The sequence below is a fragment of the Cucumis sativus genome, chromosome 2 (assembly GCF_000004075.3).
Source record: "Cucumis sativus cultivar 9930 chromosome 2, Cucumber_9930_V3, whole genome shotgun sequence".
In the NCBI taxonomy this organism is placed as follows: Eukaryota; Viridiplantae; Streptophyta; class Magnoliopsida; order Cucurbitales; family Cucurbitaceae; genus Cucumis; species Cucumis sativus.
Genome location: NC_026656.2, coordinates 21,631,255 through 21,658,096, shown reverse-complemented (window position 1 = coordinate 21,658,096; position 26,842 = coordinate 21,631,255). Strand labels below are relative to the sequence as shown.

Sequence of the window (26,842 nt, the reverse complement as noted above, 5' to 3'; positions counted from 1 at the left end):
ATATATATTACGAAAGGAAAAAAAGCTTTGAGTGATGGACAATAATGGCTGCCGGAGATGGAGAAAAATAGGTAAAAATATAATATTGAAAAGAAGATATAAATAGATTATTACAAATTAGAATAAAATTATTAATATTATAATATATTTTGATTTATAGTTAATTAAAAAGATACTTAAAAATTATTATCATAATAATTAATCACATTAAATTAAGAAAGTTTAATTCACATTAAAATCAAATCATTTGAATATGAAAATATTTCAAATAATATTATAAATAGAATATCTAATTAATAATCGTAATATCTAATTAATAATTATTAAAATATTAGAATTGTTTATAAAATATTATCATTCCTTTTTAAGAAAATAATTTTTTAATTAGGATATTGTTTAAATTTCTTATTCAATTGATGGCTTTTTCGAATATTTCGCTATTTTTCTAAAAGTTCGGATGAGTAATGGTTCAAAGGTCCATTAAACTTGGACGGCCCAATCCATCCAGTATAACAATAAGACATCAATTTCAACATAATTACATAAATTTCCCACGCTCCGCCATTTCCATCTCCCCACTGCCCATTTCTGTTGGAAGTTTGTACATTGTCTCTCACTAGTTCCCTCCTATAACTCTTCAGTAGGGTTTTAGCCTTCTTTTATCTTCAATTCTTCTTCTACTCTTTCATTTCGCGCTCTCTCCCCTTCTAGGTAAACCTCTCTCGCCTTTTTTTATACACTGCAATTCTGCCATTTTTGGTTCCTTCCTCTCTAGTGTCGATCATTTTTTTCTCTTCTGTTTAAGTGCATCATTTGCTTTCATGGGTGGCTTAGTTTCATGCAGTGTTAGATTTTGGCTACTGGGTTTTTCTTCTTTTGTTATTCTGGGTCGCCCTGAAATTTGCTTCCTCTGGTTTTTGGAAATTTGTTCAGACATGAGCTGTTAACGTGTATTTGGGTTTGTTCATCGTGGTTAAGGATGTGGCGTCTTGATTCTGCATAGCTTTGAGCCTAATTTTGTTTTTATATGAGATTTTGATTTTTCATTGTGCGTTTCGTTAATATTGTAAATCAAATGACTGTGGCGGAAGGGACTATGTGGATTTGTAGATATGGTAGGACAGTGTTTTAACCAATGGAGTATTTGGTTGGTATGAGTTTAACATAGAATTAATTGTTTAATATGAGCTGCAAACTTATAATTACAAATTCTCTGCAAGCGGCAATTTGTTCATGCTCATTTCTGGTCTTTCAACTTCAACTAATTGGTAGCGCAAAAAGTGGATATTTGGATGTGCTTTATCAGAAGTTGTGACTTGTGATAAGGACTAAAGTTAGCTTCCAGTATACTTATGCGATGCAGACTTGTTAAAATTCAGGGTTGAGCGAGATTAAACAATCGCTCCACTGGTGCAGGTTGTTCAGAATAATTTATTATTTTGTCTAAAAGGGAAGTCATCTGTTCCTGTATGATCTGTTAGATGAACTCTTCAATCCATTTGTGAATTTCCGATGGATCTTATCTCATCCAATTCATTCTGAAACACAAATATTATATGGGCGGACTCATCTTATTACTGCTCTGTTATATTGTAGATCTATACTCTAAGACGAGCTGAACTTTCTGGATTTCATGCATGCCATAAAGGGTGGGTGGACGGGGCGTCCTCTCGCCCTAGCCAAGAACAATGAGGCTGAAGGGAGAAGGACTAGAATTCGGCGTTCAAAGGAGGAAAGGAAGGCAATGGTTGAAGTTTTCATAAAAAAGTAAGTACTCAAAGGATGCATGCATTGGTTAGATTGCTTAAATTATTAATTATCTCTGCCTGATGATATTTTCACCTGCAGCTATATTGAATTCTCAAGTGCATGATATTTTTCTCAAGAAAACATTGTCTCCCGCTGTATGACGTTTTCACACCATGATCTATCTTGCCGTTCATGTTTAAACGTGGATCATTATTATTTGGCACTCGTTCTTGGATTTGTTTACGTCACTGTTGTTGAGCTTTTGTATATCAAACACTGTTACGTTGATAAATTCTTTTGCAGCTTAGTAGTCACAGTTATTTTTATCTAAAAAACAGCTGTGGTTATTACCGCTTAGTATGTAGTAGGATAAGAATATAATCCAATTAGTTTGCTGTCAACAGAGGAAGAATTATGAAAGTTTTAGCTTCCTGAGAAGGTAAGGGGAAAAAAGGCTTCCAAAAAGCATTTGTTGATTGCACTTATATTGGATGAACATTTGTATTTTTGAATGAGAAAAAATCAATGACCATTTTTCTTGGGCCATTTAAATATTTGGTTTTTTTTGGTGTTCAGGATAGAACTAATGATAACTTGGATCCTTGTGAAACAATATTTTATTAGTGAAATAATAGTGATGGTAGGCTTATTTGAAGAAGTATAACCTTCTAGTGTTGAGAGCTCAAGAAACTCAACCCTTGATGAAAAATCTCTAAAACTACTCGGTTATTTCATGAAAAATCAAACCAAAGAGACTAGTAATCGGAGAAACCTTGCAATGAGTGATTTTGTTGAGTGCTATCTACATACTATTGAAGATAAAATAAAGTGGTGAAAAACCTTTCCGGATACCAAGGTATCTAAAAGCATAATATAATTAATAACATAAAATAGGACTATAGCCTTCCTCTCCCTTACATGACCAACCTTTTCCTAAGGGTGATATCTTTGAGGATAATTCTGGCAAGAGGTGACTTATTGTTGAGTCTTTCTATTTTAGAATGCACCAAATCCTTCGATATGTTTTCTTTAAATCTCAGTATTGAAGCCTTTATAAATGTTAGAGCTCTCTAGGGCAAGGTGAAAAGGCTGTGGGTGGTTCTTGTCCTTCTTTTAGCTTCAAAACTGGTCTTCTATGCTAAAAACAAGCTATAGTGCCTATTCACGTGGCATAATATTGAAATAGAAATAATATAGTTATTCAAGAGAGTTTGAACCTCTATGGTTAAACTTTGGAGAATCAGAAACTTCCCAACACAAATTATCTGTATGAGATAATTCTCATTCCTCGTTAACCTCTCGATTTAAATACTATGGAAGGAAGATAGTTTACCATTAGAAATCCTAAAATCAGAGAAATTCCTGGACCACAAAAACTCCCGTTACAATAGGAAACTTGTTTAATTGTTAGGGGTTGTTTGGGCCCACAGAAACTCCATATTTGAGTCTCCAATTATAATTATTGATGTTTCCAACTACTATAATCTACAATTAAGTATAGTATTACTATTTCAAATCCCTCTATGTTACAATGTTTATTATTTGTTACATGTTCTACTATTTCTTAATCATCCTTTTTTTTCCTCTTTGCTATTTTGTTTCTTATTTCTTACCCAAACTAAAGTCTTCATCCTAGACACAAACTATTATAAACTACGGACTATAATAGTCAACTCGCTTAAGGACTAAATTTAGATACAAATGTAATTTATTTAACTAGTATAAGTATGAAATGCAGGTATCAGGAATCAAATAATGGGAGTTTCCCCTCACTCAACCTCACTCACAAGGAAGTTGGGGGATCTTTCTATACGGTGCGAGAGATTGTACGTGATATAATCCAAGAAAATAGAATCCTTGGTCCAGGAAATTTGTTATTAGAAGAGCACAATCCGGATCATTCACTTGAACAGAATCCACTCCACTCAATTGCTATTGAACCTCACTCTCCTTTAACCTTATCGTCTAATGAAGTCCATTTTCCAGTCAACTACAACAAATATATAAGTGAAGAACCAATCTTTGTGTCAGATGAGCAATGCACAGCAACAAATATTCAGGGATCACAGAATGAGTCAATAATTAATGGAAGCCTTGTGGATGTAAGCAACGAGGATTCTGATGAATTTATCCAGTCAGAGTTGCTAGTAAATGGACACAAGGAAGTGGAGGAAATGGTTGAAAAAGAATCAGGAATGCCAAAAAATCACGTAACTTCTTTGGCAACAGATGTTGTGCTAGTAAATGAACACAATAAAGTAGAGGAAGTGGTGAAAGAGGAATCAGGAATGCCAATTAATTATGTAACTCCTTTGGCAACAGATGTTGTGGTAGAGACATTCCCATTGGATTCAGTTCCTTGGGATGTTAATGGTTTTGATGTAAGATCTGAGATATTGATTTCAACTAGTGCCTCAGAGAAGCAAGTTAGTCAATCCATTGAGTTAGAATCAGATGTTGGCTTGTTTAACATTACAACTTCCGACTGTGTAGTTGAGAAAGCAGAGGAAAACCTTACAGAGCCATTAACAAAAACGAAGTCTGATTTGGTGGACGAAGCACAAATTGTTGAAATTTCTAATGGGTCTACTGTTAAAGAAGGTAGCATACATGAAGTTGGGGGTCCTGAGTTGGAAGTTTGCAGTGATACTCCAGTATCTGTGAGCTTTGAACAAGGCCAGAAATCTAGTAAAATGAAGGTGAGTGTTCTACTTTTTTCTGGCTAAGCATAGAATGACTTTAATTTCTTTTTTATTTTTAATCTATCGTCTTTTAAATTTCTGGGGCATAGGTATAACTTATTAAAGTTGACTTCTAGATTATGACAAAATAGTGTGGGGACAATTACTTGAGCAGTTTCTGGGCCAGTTGAAACTTTAGATTCAAGAAAAAGAATTAGAGAATTCCTTTTATCTTAAACTTTATGGATGGCATTTGGACGTTCATTTGCATGGTGGTCTTGTTTTTGTGTTTTTGAAATACCTACTTTTTTGTTTGAAAAATGTATAGATTGCACCAATCTTTTGGCAGTTCATCCAGTTATCCATCCAAAGTTCACCATGTGTCAAACACTTTTTCTTTTTTTAGTATTTTTTGCTGTGATGAAGGTGAGTTGCAAGAAGATGGATGCGCAACCCAAAATGCACTCAAGTATTGCTCATAAATACAATAAGTACTCATGTAACCAGAGAAAATCTCGTCTTTCTTTTCATTTGGTGGGGTAAAGGATAAGGAAAGGAAGAAAATGATAGGTTGAACTTTGAAGTTGTTTATTCTAAAGATTTACCACTTTTTTTTTTTTGTGTTTGTAACTCAAAACTTTTGAAAGCTTAATTTGCATTTGGACCATTATTGATGCTCTTTTACAGTCTCCAATTGCTTCTGAGAATCTCAACAAGACATTCAGCAATGACTTTGATCAGGCCTCAAAAATCGAGATAAAAAATAAAGTAGATCCTGGACAGACTGGCGGCTCCCAGAAAGAAAGCGTTCCAACATTAAATAGAATTAATCTGTAAGAATATCCTCCCCCTTCAAATTAGTTCATCATTAAGTGAGAAGATTCCTTTGTTCTCTTATTGGCCATTGTCAGATGGAATCTCATGATTATCTAATACTTATCAACAATTTAACCAACATATTCATCTTCCATCTTTTTTCAGTGACTCATGGGAAGGGATGTCCAAAAACTCTTCAAAACCCGGAAACAACCCGCTTTTGGAAATCATCAAGTCATTCATCACTGCCTTCGTGAAGTTTTGGTCCGAGTAAGTAGTATGATTGTCAAGTCAAGTAGACGAATAGAGAGTAGTAGCTAAATTTTCTGCCACAGAACCTGTCTGTCTTTGTACCAAAGTTGCAGTCGGTTGCCCCGTTCACTCCAGTCGGTCCCATACACGATATTTAGGAGGACAAAACTAGATTCTGGATGTGGGTTGGCATTTGTGTACTCTGCAGTAGGAAAGAAAGTTTTAATAGTAGGCATTTCCCACCCCTCCCCTCCCCTCCCCTCCCCTCCCCTCAGTAAAAAAAATGATAAAAAAGATAAGCAGTAGCTTGTACAAGGGATATTTTTCTCATCTTTTTACTATTAATTAGCATGGCATAATATGTCCCACCGTCCATGATTTTATTATAGATACAAGGGTTTCCTATTATTTCTTCATTACTATATGTTAAAAAAAGGGGGAGGGGGGATGAAGAAGAAGAAGAAGAAGAAGAAGAAGGAAGAAGAAAAAGGTTGGAGTAACGTGGGAAGGAGGCTTTTGATGGTAAGGTGTTTGTGCGTTAGAAGGAGGACAAGGAAACAAGAGAGAAAGGCATATAACAGATTGGAGTTTCAATAGGCATCTTCTTTCCCCCCTTTTTGCTCTGACCCGACATCTTATATCATATGGATCATGTAGTCACATGATCTTCTGGATTCCCCAATTCTTTTATTAGTACTTTTTCACCCCTTTTTTTCTTTTAAAAATATCAATTTTTTCTTTTTAATAAAACGACCTTCCAATTAATATACCATCTTGTTTTGGTCAGTTTCAAAATTACTCATTTTGTTCTCATGCCTTATTGTGTCTATACAACCCTTCAAGTTTGTTTCAGTCGAATTCAACCCATAAACTTAACATTGGATCACATCTGATTTTTGGTTCTTCAAGTTTTCAAATTTCAAATTTTGTTTTATCTTTTCTACTAGACCCAAATGTTTGTTTGTAAAAGTAATATTTGTAGTTTTAATTTTTTACCATTTCTTAATCTACCAGACTTATTATAAACTTGTTGACATACAATTTTGAATTAAATTTCGTAATTCAACTTTTTTTTCTCTTCTTTAGAAATGGATTATTTTTCTTGTTTTTGTATTAAATTCTGAATGGTTTACACCTGTTTGATAAGGACTTCTTTGTGTACAAGATGTGAACACTACTTGGACCTAAGTTTTCTTTCCTTTATTTAGTTTTCCACTTCTTTTTCTTTTTCTTTTTAAAAAATTAAAATTAATTAAATAAAAAGGGAAATAAGAACATTTCCCTTTTACATCCATTACATTTTCTTTTTCTTCTTTACCATGAATATCAAATCTCGAGTATACGACAAATGTTATTTTTGTTTCTTTCCATTTTCTTTTAATTAAAAACTTTATAATAGTTTTTATTTATTGTCTTTTTTAATCCACAAATTTAAAGCAGGTAATCTGAACATTTGACCTATTAATCGAGAGTATGTACTCTAAAGTTTCTTACTAATATATTATACGAAGGTCAAATGCAACACACGTGCAAGAATTTCTACGAACGAAATAAGAAAATCAAATGTCATCACTTTTTTATTTTTATTATTACTATTATAATAGAGATGAATGAAATAATTAAGACCCAGCTAAGATAGTATCTTTTTGTTCAAATGGTCAATTTTCAATCTTTTTCACATTAGGCAATCACCAAAACTCATTTTGCAATTAACCATTTATCATTCGTATTTAATTAGTGAGTAAAACTCTTAATTAATTACCAACAAAGAAAGATAAATTTTCCAATTCATATACACAGAGTCAACCACACATATTATTCCTCTCACTATTGACTTGTATTTTCTAAATAAAAAAATAATAATATATAAGAATATATATATATATATATATATATAATATTTTGACAAGCCTTGTAATAAACTCTTCTAATTCCCTTTCCCCATGCCATTGGATCTGGAGTTCTTTTTTCTATTTAAAAAGTCTATTTTATTTTTCCAATTCTAGTATTCTTCTATAATAATAAAATCGAAAATGATCACATGGAATTCTAAGAAATTAATATATATATTAAAGAAAAAGTGGAATGTACAGAATTTGAAATTATGAAGCAACTTCTTATAAGAAAGAAATAAATTTAATTAAAAAAAATTAGAGGTGGAATGTTGTTTTGTCTGCATTTATAATATGTAATATTAAATAGTTAATATCATTACCGTAGGTTCCCAATTTTTTTACATGCAACCATCTTCGAAATATTCCACGTGTCCTTTATAATTTTTTTAAATTTTAATTATTCTATTTTGCTAGTTTTAAATGTATTATACAATATTTTTTAAATGAAACTTTGATGCAATCAAAATATCGATTCAACCTTTTGTTGACATTACTCCTAAATCTTTTTTACAAATGTAAAATTATTGTAAAACTCTCAATGTAATTTAAATTTAGGTTGAGTTTTATAAACTAAGTTGATTGTATTGTTTTATTTGACTATAGTTTTAGATATTTTTAACGTTTTTATTTTAAATAATTTTTCAACTTAAATATATCTTTCACAATTTATAGATCAATGAAGTTGAGCATTTGTTTTACATAGAGTTAAAAAAATAATTTGAATTTAAACTTTTTTTCATTTAATATTTTAGTTGTTTTATTGACTAAATTGACCCTTTGTTTTATTGTTGGATTATTTTAGGGATGAATTTAATATTAGAGTCATTTTCTTGGCTGTTTGTTTGGCTTACTACCTAATTACAAGGTAATTTATTAATACTTACTATATCATTTATAATTTTGGGTTATTTCTATAAAATGAATTTAAATAGTTAAAAAATATCATATATTCTATTTAAGGTAAATTGCAACATATCAAAATATTATATATATATAGTCACAAATAAGTCTATATAAATATATTGTAGTTTTTTTATTATATTTATAAATATTTTTAAAAATTTTGTTATTTAAAAAGAGGTTTATAACATTTGATTGGATAATCCATACAAAAAAAAACTAATTGAATGGGATAAAATATTTTACTTAAAATAGATTGTTGTCCATACCCTTTAGATTTCATTATACTTTTAGTGCATGGGATTTTTGACCATTTTTCTTTTTCTAAATTAATTGGATTATAATAAGCTTTCTTTTCCAAACAATACTATTTAAATATATTTTCTTAATTAAGGATGAAAATATTAATTATATGCTGTTTTTTTTTAAGAAGAACAATAAACTAACTACATTGATTGTTTTTTTAAAGATAAATTAAAAGTGAAAGGACTAACTCAAGTGAAGAGATAAAAAAAAAAATGAACAACTAATAAAAAAGAAAGATAGAATTATTGTTAAAATAACATTTTCGTACCTCTATTTATATTTTAAAAATATATTCTTAATTGTTTAGTTGAAAAACGTATGATATTTCAATTTTCGTGAAAGTAACAACTATGTTCACTCACTTTGATTTGTAACAATTTAGTCTCTATACTTTTAAATCTATAACATTTTTTTCTTAAACTTTAGTATCTGTCACTCTCAAATCTATAACAAATTAGTTCATAACGTATAATGCTTATTTTTATAGTTATTTTATGAAGTAGATTTGTATTTTATAAAAATATCAAATTTCTAATTAGTTCGAAAATCCCATTCTGTTCGTACACGTTGTTCCAAATGTAAAGATAGGATTAGTAGATTATTAAAAAATTAAAAAGTACAAAAACTAAGGTGAGATATGAAAATTGTTAGTTGAAATAATTATTACTATTTAACTAATTTCGATAAAGTTGGAATCACAAAATAGAATTGAAATACATTGACTAAAATAGTATATATAAAGAAAAGAAATACTTTTGAGGTAAAGAGAGTATTTGGGAGAGATTGATCCGTAAAGATTCAAACAAAAGATGATCCATCGGGTTTCAATCATCCCAAGAAAAGAAAGGGGGAATTGACGTTACTACCCTTCAAGATTAGAATAAAGATGGTGTTAATGGGGTTTTAGAGTTAATATAATATGGTACCCAATGATTGATGGTGAAACCAACACACATTCACTAAATAATATTCATTTCAATTATCTAAAAAAAAGCTCTTTAATTAAACAAAAGAATGAAAGAAAAAGTTTCACGTGGGAGAGATTCATTTAGGTAATGTGTTTGGTAAACTCAATCCATCAATGAACTCCTTTCTCTAATTCCTTTTTTCTTAAAAAAGATATATATTCTTTTATTTTATATTAAATAAAATTTGAATTATGTGTTGGAATCAAATTTTGTGAATTTTATAAGTATTATGTAAGTTATGAATATTATTATTTTTGTGTTCAGATTATTTTGATGTTAACATGTGGATCAACCGTAACATCAAAGAAGGTAAAAGCAGGTGTGAAGTCTAGTCGTACACACTCTTTCTCTATATGACACTGTTGGGAATTCGAATAGTTCATTACAAGAAATTGAAGGAATTTTGACGCGGCATAAGGCGTTAGCGAACCGTGCATCGACGTTGACCACCCAACGCCGACGCACGCATAGTCGCGTCGACGTAAGGCATGTTCCTCGATGTATTAATTTCAAAACGTCACCTTTCTCCGATATGTGGCAGAGGGACGTCGGAAAAATGTGATTACCCGACATCTCCGAGCACGTTGGAGATTGTTTACTCTATTTCTTCTCCTTCAACATAGAACACAAAAAACAAAAGAAAGAAAAGAAAAATCAACCGAAAGAGAGCTAAGAGAGTTTGTTGCCTTCGTTGTTGGGCCGCCACCCGTCTTTGCTGTTGCCATGAGTGTCATCGTCATCCGTCTTCGCCACTGTCATTAGTGTCACCACCTCTGTCCGTTCCTCCGCTTGTTGTTTACTGCCAATGTTGTTTTTTTTTTTTTTTGAAATTAGAATATTAAATTTTATATATGTTTGTTATATAAATTTATATGATTTAAATGTATATTTGTTAGATATTAGAAAATTGTATGTATCTATGTATTTTAGAATTTAGAAATTACATAGATTTGTCCGTATGTATGTATTACATAATGAAAAATGTATGTATGTGTGTATATTTGAAATGTAGAAATTACACACATAATGAAAAACGTATGTATGTATGTGTATTTGTTTATTTAATTTAGAAAAATGTATTAATTTAGGAAAATGTATTTATGTATGTATGTATATTTGTTTATTGAATTTTGAAAAATATGTATGTTTCAAACTTTGAATATGATAAGCATTGATATAATGAAAATATGTATGTTTCTTCGACATCACCACATTGTGCTCGTGAATGTTACGTCAACGTGGACGTGCCTCATGTTAGAGAAAGTGTCCCTGCCAGGGTTTTCCCGACGTCACTTTAAACGTCAGAAATACCTTGCCCGATGCAAATCATGGTTTTTTCGACGTGTGACTGCGTCAGAGAAGGTCTACTTTCTTGTAGTGGTTTCACAACTAACGGTTTAGAGGTCTTCCTCCATAGGTCCTTTGAGCTCTCCTTAGTACTGTCCTAAGAGTGATTTCCCTTGTGGGTCCTCCTCCTCTTAAGAGGTTAGACTCTCATTAGTGGGTCCTCCTCTTATGACTCATCTAAGAAGGGTCTTTCTTAGGTTTCGTTGAGCTCATCCTTTCACTTCTATGAGCTTACTTCTCTTTACCTCATGGGTTCTATGGAGCTGTCTAAGTTCTCCCTACGAGTGCTTCTCCTGAGCTTTCTTTAGTCTATGAGCTTCTCTTGAGCTCATCTTATGGGTCTACTAAGCTCATTTGATCTTCTATTAAGCCTACGTCATAGGTCTCATTGAGCAATCCAAGCTCTCCTTAATAGATGCTTCCCTTGAGCTCTCTCTTCTAAGCTAATTTGGGCTTTTCTTGAGCTTACTTCATGGGTCTCACAAAGTTGTCTAAGCTCTCTTCCATGGGTACCAAAGCTCTCTCATTTGCTCATGTGAGCTTCTCTTTGAGCTCACTTCATGAGTCCACCCATCAAGCTCTCACTAAGTTCGCCTAGGCTCACCTTCATGACATGAGTCTACCATGCTCTCACTAGCTCACTTCATGGGTCCTTCGAGCTCTCTCACTAGGTTTGTCAATGTTCACCTTATGGGACTACACCAAGCTACCACTAAGCTCACTTCATGGGTCTGTTGAGCTCTCACTAGGCTTGCTAATTAAGCTCACCTTATGGGACCACCGAGCTACCACAAGCATTCTTTGGCTCACTTCATGGGTCCACCAAGCTCTCACTAGGCTAGCTAGCATACACTCACTTCATGGGTCCACCCACTAAGCTCTCACTAGACTCGCTTAAGCTCATCTCATTGGAACACTAAGCTACCCTAAGCTCGCTTAAGCTCTGCCATAGATTTTCTTGATAAGCTAAAATTCACCCACAACATATTATTTCATTTTAAATATTTTGGAAAAAAAAAAAAACTTGTTGATATATTTGACTTAGATTTAAAGGTCAAAGTCTTAAATGTAAAACTATGATTTTTTTTCTATAATGTTTCTATGGTTTTATTTGTAAAATATTTTACAAAATTGGAAACACGTGTAATAAATTTAGGGATGTTTTTAAATATACAAAACAAACCAAAATAATTACAAAAATAGCAAAATTTTATATTCAATTAATGATGGAGACACTTATAGATTTATCAACATTGGTAGACACCAATAGAAGTTTATTGATGTTTATCAGTATATATCATTTGATATATTATGATATTTTGCTATATTTTTCAATATTCTCAATCGTTTTTCCATTTCCAAATTTTTTCTATTTCCAAATTTTTTCTATAAATATAAGAGATTCATTAAAATGAGCCAATACTTATATAAGAGATTCACAAGTATAAAAGAGCACACATTTAAAATTAAGAGGAACTAGATATAAGGATGTTTTCAAATATATATCGAAATGAGCCGATACTTATATAGCAAATATTTTACTTTATATTCGTTATAGATCGTGATAAATATATATAACCAAAAAATATAATTTAAAAAAATTATATAATATAGCAAAATATCACAGTATATCTATGATTGATTATCACTAGTGTCTATCATGTGATATTTTACTATAAATATTTTTAAAATTTTTTGTTATTTAAAATAATTTTTAAAAATAAAAAATATAAAAGTGAAATTTACAATATTCATAAATATTTTGGTTAAAAAAATATTTGTTTAAAAATTTATAAACTAAAATTCACATAATAATCTTCCTTAAAAAAGGAAGAAAACAAAATATATATAGGAAAAGAAAAAAAGAAAAAAAGAAAGGAAAGAGAAGAGAAAAAGTAGGGTTAAGGAGAAAAGGTGAAGTTGGTGGGTAATGGGTATCCAATGCCATCGTCGGTACCGTGACATCACGCGCTTTATTCTTTATTTTATGCTACTTTTTCTTTCTTTTTTTTCTTTTAAAAAAATATAATAAAGAAAAGAGAAATTGCAATGGATGACTATTTTAGCAATAATAATTAATGATATAGCAACATTTTAAAAAAATTGCAAATATAGCAAAACTATCACTGAATAGACTTGTATCGCTTATAGACTTCATATGATATATCAGTGATAGACCAATATTTGCAACATGATCTATCAGTAATAGACTTATATCATTGATAAAATTTGACAAATTTTACTATATTTGTAAATTTTTTAAAATTGTGTTATATACTTAATTAATTTGAATTTAATTGCTAAATTTGCAACTATTCCTAAAGAAAACTCTATTAAAAACAAAATTGTATGCAACCATTACTTAAATACAGCAAAAAATTTATTCTTATCAAAAGAAAAAAAAATGAAACATTTGATAAAAAAAACTACACTTTCTAAAAAAAATCAATCGTAATAAATTTTAAAGTCTACCGAACAAAATCTATTATATTTTGCTCTATATTTTACCATTTCTCTTCATTTTATGATTAAATATTATTTTCTAGAAATTCTTATTAATTTAATCATTATTTTTTAAAATTATTTCTTTTAAATTTTTAAATCAATACATCAACCTTTTAAACTTTGATTCTCCTGATACTATTTTTTAAAAATATTTTTATGGTTTAATCTTTTAGTTTTTCATCATATTGAATATTCTCACATTTGCTTAAAAACTTGTAATAAATAAGCAATTTTTTGAATAGTTAAAAATGTAAAATCATCTGAAAATCCTAATCTATGTCACACACACATGTACATACCCAATTGAAACTTAATCGTGACAATGCTCACTTTTAGGGGTTTATTAAACTATATTCTACTAACTTTATATGTTCAAGAATGAAACAAGAAACTTTGACAATGATAAACAACCTTTTTATCTATGAATCTTTCAATAAAATTTAAAAATCGAATTTTGTGAAAGTTTGTAAAATAATCAACCATTCATCATCACATTAGTTGAAAAATTGAGAACATATATATAAAAGTTGAAAGTTGAATGACACCATTCAAATTAGATTAAACGTAGTTTAATTAAATTAAATTATGGAGTATATTATATTAAAAGAAAAAAAAAAAAGAAAGGATGGTTTCATATTGTTTTGTACCTGTGTAAGCCATTGAGTGTAATCAAATTATAGGGAGGAAAATTAGATGAAAAAAGGTTATAAACTTTAATTGATACATATCCATATATATATTTATTTAAGACAAATTAAGAGGGGACATCTCACCACCCACACTTTCTCTATCTTTACTTGGTGGTGTTGGCATTTTCTTTAAATGGGTTTTTGCATGTTGAGATAGGGTTTCTTTTTTGTCTTTGGGCAAATAAAATTAATTCTATTCATTTGTATTGGTTTAAAATAATAATAATTATTATATATTATAGTAATTTTAAAATAAAACAAAGGCAATTATATAAGACAGCACAATTAAAATTGATTGTTGTGTTGGGGTGTCTTTTGGCTTCACTTCACTATACATTAATATTCTTAAAATTATTGAATAATACTTTGTAATTTGTTACAATTTGGAAGAATAATAATTAGCCAAATGCACACTTTGGTTTAATTGATTCTATTACGTACTTTACTTCATTTGGGAGAGACAAATTAGCCTTATCGTTTACACTATTTTAGACTCCAAACGGGTATGGAATCAAATGAATTATTATTATTAATTGAGTTTCGCTTATCAAATATTAATTTAAACATACAAATAGGGTTTGTTGATGCCATATTTTACTAGAAGGAAAGTGCACATTAACCTTCATACCTAAATTTGTAAGTTTAGAGATAATTTATTTTATCTTATATAGTAAACTTTCAAATTTATAATGAAATTTTATTCTACTTTTCTATAGTTTTCTCATTTACTATATAATTTTTAAAGTCTATAGTAATATTGATGAGATATAAAATTAAAATAAAGTGTTTTTGTTTCGTATAGTTTCTAAGTCTGAACTTTTCAACATAAGGATCTAAAAGCTTTTAAGTTAAGAAATATAGGAAAATTTTGGCCTTCATATTTTATTATATAAATATATATATAATTTATATATAATTTAAAACAATATTGTAATGTATTCTTTTGAATTTTCATTTTTGAAGTGATTATGTTAGGTGGGTTGGTAGGGTTGAATTACAAACCATCAAAGGTTTAAATTATCAAAAGAACAAACGAGAGGTAAAAAGAGTAGGTTCTTAATACAGGTGAAAGATTACATATTTGTAAATTTTATAAAAGTCACAAATATGGTAGTTTATAAAAGACTCTATTTACAAATAATAGTAATATAAATCAAAACATTTATAAAATATAACAAAATATCACCGTTTATTTATGATAAACTTTCATATCTATCTGTATCATGATAGATGCAATTAGTAGTCTATCATACATGGCATATCACAAGTAAAATTGTGGTTTATTTTACTATATTTGAAAGTTTTGTTATTTAAAATATTTTTTTTGAAAAGTTAAAAAACAACTTTGGAAAAAATTAAAAAAATTAGTGTATTTCTTACCTTATATTAAGTACTTCAAGGTAAAAAAATTAGGTTAATTAGGTTTAAATACTCATTTATCCTATTTTCTATTTGATAGTTTAGTATATTTTGGTTCATGAGTTACTCCTAATATTAGTTTAATTTAATTTTTGTATTAAAAATATAATAGTCATCTTTTAATAAAGTATAAAGAATAAAACAAACATTTGAAAAGTATAAAGAATAAAATGAAGGTTTTGAATATAGATTAAATTAATTAAATATTTATTTTCTAGAAAAGCATTTTGTTATAAGGTTAAAGAAAAAAAAAGAAGAGTTCATAATTGAAAATTTGAGAAATGATTTAAAAAAATTTGGTACTAAGTTTGAATGGTAGATGGAAAAAAAATAGTAAAAGAAAAAGAAAGTTATATTATTATTGATATATAGTGGTTTGAAACTGGACACATGTATATAACTATATGGGGATAAAAATAATGGTCCATCTCAAAATTAGAAGAAAAAAGATCTAGAAAATTAAAAACAACAAATAATAATTCATGTGAAAAATTATGATACCCTTAAATTAAACTTTGCATGTTGCTAGTCAAAACCTTAATTTAATGCCTATTTTTCCCCCTATAATTTGCATTCTTTGATTCTACTATATAGCAATTACCAATTAGCAAGGACATCTTCTCATCCTATCTAATAAATTTCTTTTCTCTTGCTTAGATGTTAAACATGTGATCGAGTTTATTATGACTTTTTAGAACAATTTTTCTTATGCATTTTTCTCTCTACAGAACATGGTTTTTGATCCGGTGTTCCTTGCATAAGAAAAAGAGTATGTTCTATATTTTGAAACAATTATATTACTCATGAAACTCGATCTTCAAAATCGTTGGTTTTAGATTCTCTCGTATATACAAGATTATATATTCTTTTGCCTAGTTGTAGGTTTCTCTACTCTTATTATAATTATTTTGGTTTGAATAACTTATTTATAGCTATCTTTATTTGCTAAAAGAAGGTTGTGTAACTTAGTATCCTTACCCTCCTCATTTATATTCACTAAAAGATATTTAAAATATTCCTATTTTAATGTTACTACATTCTTGCGTAATTAGTCAATGTAATTTCAACTATAAATCTTAAATTAGGGCACAGTTATTATTGTAAAAAAAGAAAAAAAAAACTTTTTACTATTTACTGAACTAAAGTTAGTCCATTAGAAATATAACCTAAAATCGAACCATTTCAAAGTAATGACTTTTGAGAAAAATCTATTTTCTTTTTTTAAAAGAGTGTAGTGTCCAAATTGACCTTGGGAAAAAAGAGCCTACTTCTTTTATTTCTTGCACTAAATAATTGTTTTTTTTAAAAAAAGAAGTAAAATGAATAAAGGAAAATGAAAAGAGAGAAAAGAAAGGGAATTTAAAATTGAAATACAAAGTCAAATTGAAACCTTTCATGGACCAAGTAAAAATTTCAAATTTTCATCCACCAAAAACATTTTTATACAAATACATATATATATATATATATATATATATATATACTATTTTATAATATTAACCTTTTCCCAAAGTATAATGGCCTACATTAAAGTTAGTAACTTTTTTGAGATCCCAAAACTACCCTCAGTCCCAAAAATAAATAAAAAAAAGAGGAATATTTGATGGTTTAAAATGGGTCTGAAGAAACGTGAAATTTCCCATCCCCCTTCCCAACCGACACGGCTCACGCGCTTAAGAGTAGGCGAGTGGCCTGCCAGAATTCAGAAAGCTTTTGGGCTACCCTGAATTACCCTGGCCGCTGCCCGCTGCCCGTTCAATGTAGTGTAGTGTAACGTAAAAATGAAGTTCCACTTGGCAAGGTGTTGTTGATGATGATGATGAAACCCACCGTCTGATGTTTATAAGGTTTATCTTTCGTCCACGTCATCATTCTATGACACGTGTAGTGATCCCACTTGTCCTTCACTTCGCCACATTGCGTGTAACCAATTATTGTTTTTCTCTCTTATTATTACTATTCTTTTTTATTATTTCTGAATTTCATGCGGCTTTTTGCTTTGAATTGTTGGATTAGAAAGAGACCCTACAAGTTTTGTCTCAACTTTAATTTAAACTCACTCTCCTTTCTTTTCCTTTCTTTCTTTCTTTCTTTCTTTTTTTTTTTTTCTGGATAAAAAAAATATGCTTTTCATCTCTAAGACTTTTATTTTCTCTTTTTTATTTTTGCTCTTAAAGTTTTTTTTTTCTTTAAATTTTCTTAAAGGCTTTTCTTTTGAATTTCTCTTAAAAGTTTTTTTTAATGGGGATTCCTACACATTTTGAGCATTTACTTTTGAATTTTGAATCATAATGGCTGTTTTAAATGAAGATATAATTCAGTGAAAATTATCATAAATAGTTAAAAATATTTATAAAATACAGTAAATTTTAATAGACATTAATAATTTATTTAATATCATTAATTATTTAAGTTTATTTCAATATATTTAAAAATTTCTCGTATTCTTATCTAGCTATGGATTAGATTAATTTATGGAGTAAACAAGGATATGTATTGAGAAAATTTGTATTCTAATTCTACGAGCACAAGCAATTGTGGGTTATCTAGAGTGCTTTTGTTTTCCTGTCTTAATGTAGTTTGAATGATTTTTTTAATTAAAGAAGTTATTAAAAAATTTATTGGTTTTTTTTTTCAAATGTGAAGGATAAAATTAAAATTTATTGTTAATGTTTTTTCATCTTTCAACTCTTTTCACGGTAATAATCTATATTTATATTTTACCCACATTTTAAGAAAATGAAGTTAAAAGTAGTAGAAGGAAATAGACTAAATTTTAAAAAAATTTAAAAAACAAAATGACTATCAGACATAAACTTAATTTGTAAAATATATTTTTTCTGACCACTACATTTGTAACTATATTCGTAAACAAAACTTACAGCTAAGACCAATGAAACAAACAAACCGTTACATCTCTTTCCATATTAATTTAAAAAGATTTGTGCAAACTCGTGAAAGACATGATTTTCCTCACAACAATTATCTCATGATAGTTCTAAAAAGTTTATTCAAGAAACTAATAAGGCAAAAAAAAAAGAAAAAATCATTGCTCAAAACAAACTCTCAAAGCTCAAATATGATTTAAAATGATAATAAATTCCATAAAGTTAAAAAGAAAAAAAGAAAGAAAAAAAAAACGGATAGAGATAAAGACGTAACTCCAAAAATACACTACGAAAAAAACGTGAATAAAGAAAGGGTATACCTTTTTCAGTTGCTTTAATGAAAAATTTATATCAAAATCAAATCATAAAACTTTGGTGTAAAATAAAAATAAAATTAAATGTTTGGTGGCGTTTTTAATGCATGAAAATATGGAAGTAAAAGCTCCATCCCTTCATGAAATATGGCTAATTAATATGAAATAATAAATCATTTTTATTATTATTGTTATTATTATATATTTACAAAAGAAAGAAGAAAAAGGAAAAAACAAAAACAATTTTTTTTGGAACCTATTTATTTTAGAATTTATTAGTGCAATTTATATTATTACTATTAATGATAGAAGCTTTCCATTAATGTCAATAATTTAAATCTCTTGGTTAATTCAGCTGTGTTATTATACCTTTAAATTATTAATCATCATTTCTAACTCACCCAAGTAAGTGATTTCAAAATTAATAACGTGTAAGTAATGTATTAATTAGTTTAATCTAAAGCGTATTTGATTTAATTTTGAAGTGATCGACCAGCACTTAAAACAGTTTATATATATATATATTTAAATAAATGAGAGCATAAAAAATATCTGCAATTTTTATTTAAATACAATTGCAAAAAAATGAGGAAGAAACAAGATAAATATTTATAAAAATTGTAAATTATTATAAGTTTGGCCTTATGCCATTAAATTTGAGAGTAGTTTCTTTAAATTTTTGTAATAAATTCCTGAATTTTATGGTTGTATATGCATTATGTTGTATAGAATCCTTCTACTTCAAAGAATATCTGAAAAAGTCATAATTTTATTTTTTTCAAAAAATTTACATACAAAATAAAGCATAAATTTCAAACTTTATACATTATTTATTGCAATTTTTTTTCACAAAATTTAGAGATCAAGACTAACTTCATAATAATCAAAACCAAATATAAATATAACTTGAAATCGGAGTTGAAATGATTAAATAAATAACGTAGAATTAAAAGTTTAGTTTATAAACTTTAGAATTTTATTAAATAATTCTATAAGTGTCCATAAGTTTTTAACCATGAATACCTTAACTTTAAATAACTTTAAATGTGTAAGTTAATAAAATTTTCTGATTAGTAATTATTTATTTTAAAAAAAACGTGGACTTATACTAGACGTGAATTTGAAGATTGATGACCTATACTAAACTTTAATTTCTATCACCTATTAGATGTATTCCTCTATATGTGGAGTACATTTAATTTTGCAATAATGAGTATAAAAAAGTTTATGTTATTCGTTTTTGAATGTATGTAAGTTGTATGGCTTCACGAAAACAGCTTGTGGTGATCACATTGAGAGACGCAAAAGTGCAAGTGATACCATAAATTATAAGAAACCGAAAGCACGAGAGTCTACAATAGAAATTTTGAAAGGAAGAAACTTAAATGTTATAAAGTTTAGTTTGCAAATTTGTGTCTAATAGACCTAAATGTCTTTAGATATTGTGTAAAATAAATATTTATAAACTTCTGATTCTTTACCTAATAAACCCTTAATCTATGTCTAATAGGTCATTGGTTTATTTGACATTTTTTAAAAAAATACACAATCTATTGGACACACTGATAAAAGTTTAGTATCTTATTAGACACAAAAATTAGCATGCCCAATAAATTTGTTAATTTAAAAAAAGTCAATACGATAACTATTATAGACGAATATAACATATGAAAAAAAGGTAGAGAAAATATCAATTTATACCTCGCATTCAGAAAATTTCAACTTCTTCCTCGTCAAGATGAGGAAGAGTAAAGCTAGTTCACAGTTTATGAAATGTAGCGATAGAAGACTAAAACAGATGATATGAGAAAACACCAAGGGTAAGAGGCAAAATGAGAGAATGCATCACGTTAGTAACTTGAGGGATTGTATCAATTCGAATGGTGAACTTTTATAAGCATATCAGTTTACACCTCCCATTATATTCCATACGTAAAAAAAACTTTGTTTAAACTTACGACTATATCAATTAAAACTTCAAATTTTTCATAAAATCAATCAATTTAGAATTTTAATCAAAAGTTTTTTAACGAATCCATTCATGAAATCTATACACGTTTGAGAATCAATACATTAGATCATTTTAAAAGAAGTCGTAATGAAAACTTAAATGAATTGTTTTACACAAATTTAAGAGTAAGTTTTTCACGATATTGTTCAAATTAAATAAGGGAGAGGACATTAAATTAATTTAAGATTTAAATTGATACAACTCACCGAAATTAGGAATAGAGTTAGAAGAGTAATTAGATAAATTTAGAGATGTATTAGAGACAGATGTATTTAGACATGATAGAGAAGGAGGTGGCGTGAAATGAAGAAGCATGATAAGAGGGCATTCTTCCTTCACCAACCTGTCTTAGTTCTATTAGCTTCTTTCTTTCTTTCCTCTTCTTCTTCAAAGTTCAAAGGGCACATCTTCCAAGTGATTTCCTAAATAAATACTCATCCATCCACTTTCCCCCCCTCTTTCTCTTCCATTACCTCAACCTCAATCTCAATCTCAATCTCCGAATAATCCCTTTCCGCCATGTCTATGGACCTTGAATTCCCCAAAAATCTCCCCAAAATCCGCCTTCCTTTACAGGTCCGATCCCCTCCCAAACCCTCCCTTTCCGACAACATCATACCCTCTTCCGATCATGACTCCGACCTCGACCGCCGTTCCTGCCGGACACCTACCTCCGCCGAGCACAAGATTCCCAAGATCCTCAGCTGTCCTGGCGCTCCTAAGAAGCCTAAACGCCCTCCAGTCCCTTGCAAGAGGAAGTTGACCATGGAGCTCAAATTCTTCGAGATCGTTAATCAAGAAGAAGTCGATAATTTCTTCCGATCCGCTTACGATCTTGAATCTTCTCCCACTGCGCCGCCTAAGAGGAGTTGCTGCCGGCCGTCAGCTTGATCAATTTCCAGATTGCCGGTTTGAGCCCTAAATTACTCTCTACACCCATTATAGAAAAATCAATTTTTCTTTAATTCTTTCTTTTCCTCTTTTTTCTCCTTTCCTTCTCCCATAGCGAATCAGCTCTTTGATGTGTATTATTATTACACGTACATACACATGGAATCCAATCGAATCGAATGCGATTCCTCTTAATTGCATCCATCAGAGTAATGATAATCGTATTAGGATTATCAATATCAACCAACCGCTTAGAAAAAGGGAAAAAAAAAAAAAAAACGAAAATTATGCACATATGTTTCCGAAAATCCTCAACGATTTCCTGAAATTCGTTCTTTAATCGCTGGGTTTCCATCTCTATCACCTGCGGATTTCTTTCTGAATTGTCGATCTGAAATATATTCCTAAATTAGAAAAACCCTAACTATTTCGTATGTACTGTTAGCTTGAATACGATCTGTTGTTGCAATAATTAGGTCTAGAAATAATGAATTTAAATGGTGACTAGTGAAGGAAAAATATAGGACTATCTTGATGATTTCCTTTTCAATTCTGCTTTTGGGTGTTTGATTTGCAGATTCATTGCCCTGATTTTTGCTCTGCTTTTGAAGTAATTCATACGGCGTTAGGGAATTTTTGTAATTTTTGTAATTTATTTTGTGGATCAATTTTTCCAGATACAAAGAGAGAGACGTATTGGAATTTCTTTCCTAATTTCAAAATTTAGAGAGATAAGAAGTGCTTCTTCGTTCTTCCTTCCCCAAATTTATTTATTAAATTAAATTTCACTCTATCCCCAATTTCAAATTATAGAGAGAGAGAAAATTTGGGGGGAGTTGAAATTTTTTAAGAGAGAGAATAAGATAGAGGGAGGCAAAATTTTAAAATTTTTTTTAATGAAAAATGAAAAATGAAAAATTATTATTAATTTTTTATTTTATTTGTCCTATTGTAGGCCACAACTTTCCCCAGGCAAAAAAGGGGTAAATTTAATATGTCTCAACTCCACATTATTTTATTTTCAGTGCTTTATTATCTTTTTTTTTTATATATATATATAAATTGACAAAATTAAAAAGAAAAAAAAAATGGTAAGATGCAAAAATGAGACCATCAAATTAATTGGAGTGTTTCAACTAAGAGGATATAATCGTAATGATATTTGTATTTAGGGGTAGTCTTTTGTAATTTGTGAAAAGAGAAGTGGAAATGTATGAAAAGGAATAATATGTGAGAACTGATGTATATTGGGGATTAATATTTGGAACATTATCATGAATAGTTAGATAGCACTTTTATTGTGCTCTTTCAACAAGTGGCTGTGCCTATCCTTTAGCTCATCCAATTAAGTCAAAATTATAAATCATTATTAATTCAACCCTACATCCACACACACATATATATATACAATAGAAAAATATATATTTTCGTTCTAACATATGAATCAAAACCTTGGAAATTTCTATTTCTTTTTTGGCTCCTTTTGGATATAAAATTATTTATATTTGATGAAGAGATGAATAACATATAAGATAGATGAATTCTAAAATGAACTTAATTATTGTATTAAATAATAATAATATTACTTTAGTTCGTATTGTTTGAGAACCTTTTGTATGCATAATTTCATTATTCTTTCCTCTTGAAGTAAAATTTTAGATAAATTGTAAAAACCCCTCCTAGTGATGCTTCCAATTATCCCTTAAACTTTCCAAATTCAAAATTTGAGTCCCTAAAATTTAAATTTAACTATTTGTATAAATGATATTGATTATTATTTTGTGGGTCTAATTTTTATAAGTTTAGGAGTCTAATTGTTTATTTTTAAAAGTTTGAAGAGGTAATTACTAACAAAGGGTGGTTTTTACAAATTTCCTTAAATTTTTTCTCCATACTTTTTTTTCAAGTAATTTAATTAGTTTATTATTTCTTTTTACATATGTTTGAAGTTTTTACTCATAATTCCTAATTCTAAAATTTGGAAGAAGGAAGCTAATTAGATGGAAAAGAAAAAAAACAAAAAGAAAACATTTTTACACCATCTTTTTTTTAAAAAAAAGAAAAGAAATTAAACAAGACAATGGGGTGTGTTTTTGTTTTTGTTTTGCAAAATTGGAAAATATAAGAATATAAGTTATACAATCAAATGCAAAATTCCAAAGTTTTGTTTTGTTTTCTTTAAGTGCGACGACGATAGTAAGACGAAGATGAAAGTCTTGACCCAACAGACTTTGAGTTGTTGGAAATAAAACTAAATGAAAAACTTAAAAACCTTTTCATCAAAGCATGACAGCAAAATTGCTTACATATATCTGAATACACACAGTTTCAAGGTTAGGCAATAGTGTTAATTAATACTCCTAGATCATAAGATGAATAATAATTTTGAAGGGAGTAGCTTTAGCTTAGGTAAATCAATTAATGAGTTTGATATAGCCCTAGGGGCATAAATTAGAATATGTACTATATATATCTCTCTCTATATATTATTAGAATAGGGAAGTTTACATTAATTAGTATGGTGAAAGGATATTGGCCAACTCTGTTATGATATATAGTATTAAAGATGGGAGGGGGGGGGGAGGAGAAATTAAAACAGAAACAAAGAAGCATACAAAAACCTACTCCAATCCAATGGCTATTACATTACATAATTAGCTAGTGGTAGTTGGATTGGATCCATTTTTAATTTTTATTATGTTTTCTAGAAGTTAAATCCATAAATAATCGAGAGAACTTGATTTTGAAGCTATACTCAATGGTGTCTTGATCTTGAAGAAACATAAAACAAACATATATCATTATAAGTTCTTTCTCAAGGAAACATTAACAAGAAAAAGGGGGAGGTTTGTCTAAGTTTTAAAATTGATTTGCATTTAATCAGATAACCTTATGTTATACGTGTGTGTGTGTATATATATAAATATAGATCTTAGTCCTTTTCATGAAGCATAACTTTTGGACCACTGAAAGACCATTTTTACCTGGTGGTGATGTTGGATTAGACGGTTGAAAGTGCTTTTGGAAGAGTTGTTTTAGGAAATAAAGTATTGATATAAATAAACTCATAAAATTGAAAAAGAAAAAAAAACTTTTTAATTTTTGTGATGGGGGAGAAGAAAGAAGAGAAAAGAGAATGGAGAAATGGGTGAAGAAGAGGGGAAGCAATGAGATCAATGATTGTTAGTTGTCTTAATGCAAATACTGATTCTTTTTTTTGTCCACTTCATCCAATTTCTTCCTTCTCATGTGAATGTCACATTCTTCTCCCCCCCTTTCTTTTATCCAAAGAATCATTTCAATGAAAGAAAAAACACAAACAAATAATTTAAAAAAGAAAGAAAAAAAAAATCCTAAAAAACAATACACACACACACACACACACTAAGTTCCTAAGTTTTAAAATGTCACATTTAGTCATTAGGTTACAAATTATTACCATTTGTTTCAATTTTTTAGCTTCCATGACTTTAATTTTTTTTTTGCAAAATTTGAAACCTATATAGAAATTAAACTGAAACTCAACTAAAATCTCAAGTATAAAATTTAAACCTTACTGACTAAATTGAAATAATCAAAGTGATAGGATAGGAATTGATAGGAATGGTGGAAACGTGAAAAGACAAGAGTCTGAGTAGGAAAGCCCAGCCCGTAATATAATAAGTGGGCTTGGATTTTTGGGTCGAGCCCATTAATGGCCCATTTTGACAGATTCGAAGTTCCGGAGGCTCCTCCAAGAAGAAAACAACAAAGGGAACCCATTTTGTTCCTTTGAACATATTCTTCTTCTCATTATCCAAACAATTTTTTCACTCTTTTCAAAAAGGAACAATGGATATTTGAACTTTTAACTGTATATCAATTACTATTCAGTTCATCTCAATTTGGGTAGATGACTCGAATCATATGTGGATTCCTACCAACTAAGATCAATTAAATTTGAAAACAATTTATAGTTCATTAACTACTTTTCGTTGTAAGTCTTTCGAAAGAAACTAATTTCACTAGTTTCTGTTTTTAAAATAAAAAAATTAGTTTGTAAAAGCTTCCTTTTTATCTTTGAATTTGACTACAAATTCATATCTTTTTTTTAATGGGAATACTATTACACTTGGTGGATGCATAAAGTATTGCATTGTGAGAATAAACTAAGACTTAGTTTAGTGAAAATTAGCAAACATACTCTCCCGTTCAACTTTAAAGTATTCGATTGCTGTACTTAGAATTGTTGTAGAAAAACAATGATTTATTTTGTTTTTTGTTTTTTTAAGTATAAGAGTCGAATTTGTAGCCAAATTTTTAAAAACAAAAACAAGATTTTAAAAATTGTTTTTCAAAATCTAACTTGGTTTTTAAAAAATAGATAATTAAACGAAAAGAAACAAAATAAAATGAATATTTATAGACTTAATTTATTAAAATCAAAGTCAAATAGTTACTAAACTCGACGTAACACGGAATTGAGATTTTCAATAATTAATACTTTAAAGTTGAAAGTTGTGATGTCAATATATCAAAAACATGCCTATGTTTATTAAGTAAAGGTTCATATAGATTCATCATGTGGGCAAAAAAGCAAATCCAATTTTGTTCATCACATCCATCTCTAATACATATATAATCTTTGCCCCTACTTTAGCTTACAGATTTAAATTCAAAATATTAACTCTAACAACTGAACCCTTGAGGTGTGTAGTTTGATTAAGGACCAATGTTTAAGTTCTAATTATATGAAAGTCGATATGATACGATGCATGCGGATTCGAAAAGGGTTCCTTTCCGTTTCCACATGATACATTGGATTCGTTAAATTCTTAACAAAAAGATAGGCAAAGCTACATGATCAAATATTCAAAAAACCAATGTTGTATAAAGTTATGCTTTTTCCATGCTCCTAATAATTGCAGTGATAATCTCATCTCATGCACCGTAAAGTAAACACATTAATGGGTCAGAATCACCTTTTCCTTTCCAAGTGGATCAAAATTTGTATTTACTATTCAACTGCATAAAAATGTTATGAGCTTATTACATGAATTTAATTCTATTGAAATGTCTTGATTCTGTTTTTGTTTTGATTGTTTGTAAATTCCATAACAGAATCATTTTGATCAAGGCAACAGGAAGTGGTTTTGGGGAAGGGAAGATCTTTCAAGGAAAAGCACTTTGATGAGTGAGGTCTTAAAAGATTATGGAGAAAGACAAGAAGAT

The 26,842-nt window shown here is 29.1% G+C and overlaps 2 protein-coding genes across 2 annotated transcripts; both read left to right on the top strand.

The window, feature by feature from the left end:
* The first annotated feature begins 555 nt into the window (after positions 1-555).
* LOC101202832 lies at positions 556-5,886 on the top strand. Its single transcript, XM_004138787.3, has 5 exons — positions 556-711; positions 1,597-1,767; positions 3,488-4,448; positions 5,118-5,263; positions 5,412-5,886. Exons 2-5 carry the CDS (start codon positions 1,634-1,636, stop codon positions 5,518-5,520), a joined length of 1,350 nt encoding a protein of 449 aa, XP_004138835.1. The 5' UTR covers positions 556-711; positions 1,597-1,633; the 3' UTR covers positions 5,521-5,886.
* Positions 5,887-21,259: 15,373 nt separating this feature from the next.
* On the top strand, positions 21,260-21,631 carry LOC101203067 (cyclin-dependent protein kinase inhibitor SMR1). Its single transcript, XM_011651556.2, has one exon. It carries the CDS (start codon positions 21,260-21,262, stop codon positions 21,629-21,631), a length of 372 nt encoding a protein of 123 aa, XP_011649858.1.
* Positions 21,632-26,842: the final 5,211 nt, after the last annotated feature.

What these genes read in the sequence shown, in the direction of transcription:
- LOC101202832 (XM_004138787.3), top strand. Translation starts at nt 1,634, where the DNA reads ATGCATGCCATAAAGGGTGGGTGGACGGGGCGTCCTCTCGCCCTAGCC. An exon ending in GTTGAAGTTTTCATAAAAAA is followed by an intron (nt 1,768 to 3,487) that starts GTAAGTACTCAA and finishes TATGAAATGCAG; the next exon opens with GTATCAGGAATCAAATAATG. An exon ending in AGAAATCTAGTAAAATGAAG is followed by an intron (nt 4,449 to 5,117) that starts GTGAGTGTTCTA and finishes GCTCTTTTACAG; the next exon opens with TCTCCAATTGCTTCTGAGAA.
- LOC101203067 (XM_011651556.2), top strand. Translation starts at nt 21,260, where the DNA reads ATGTCTATGGACCTTGAATTCCCCAAAAATCTCCCCAAAATCCGCCTT.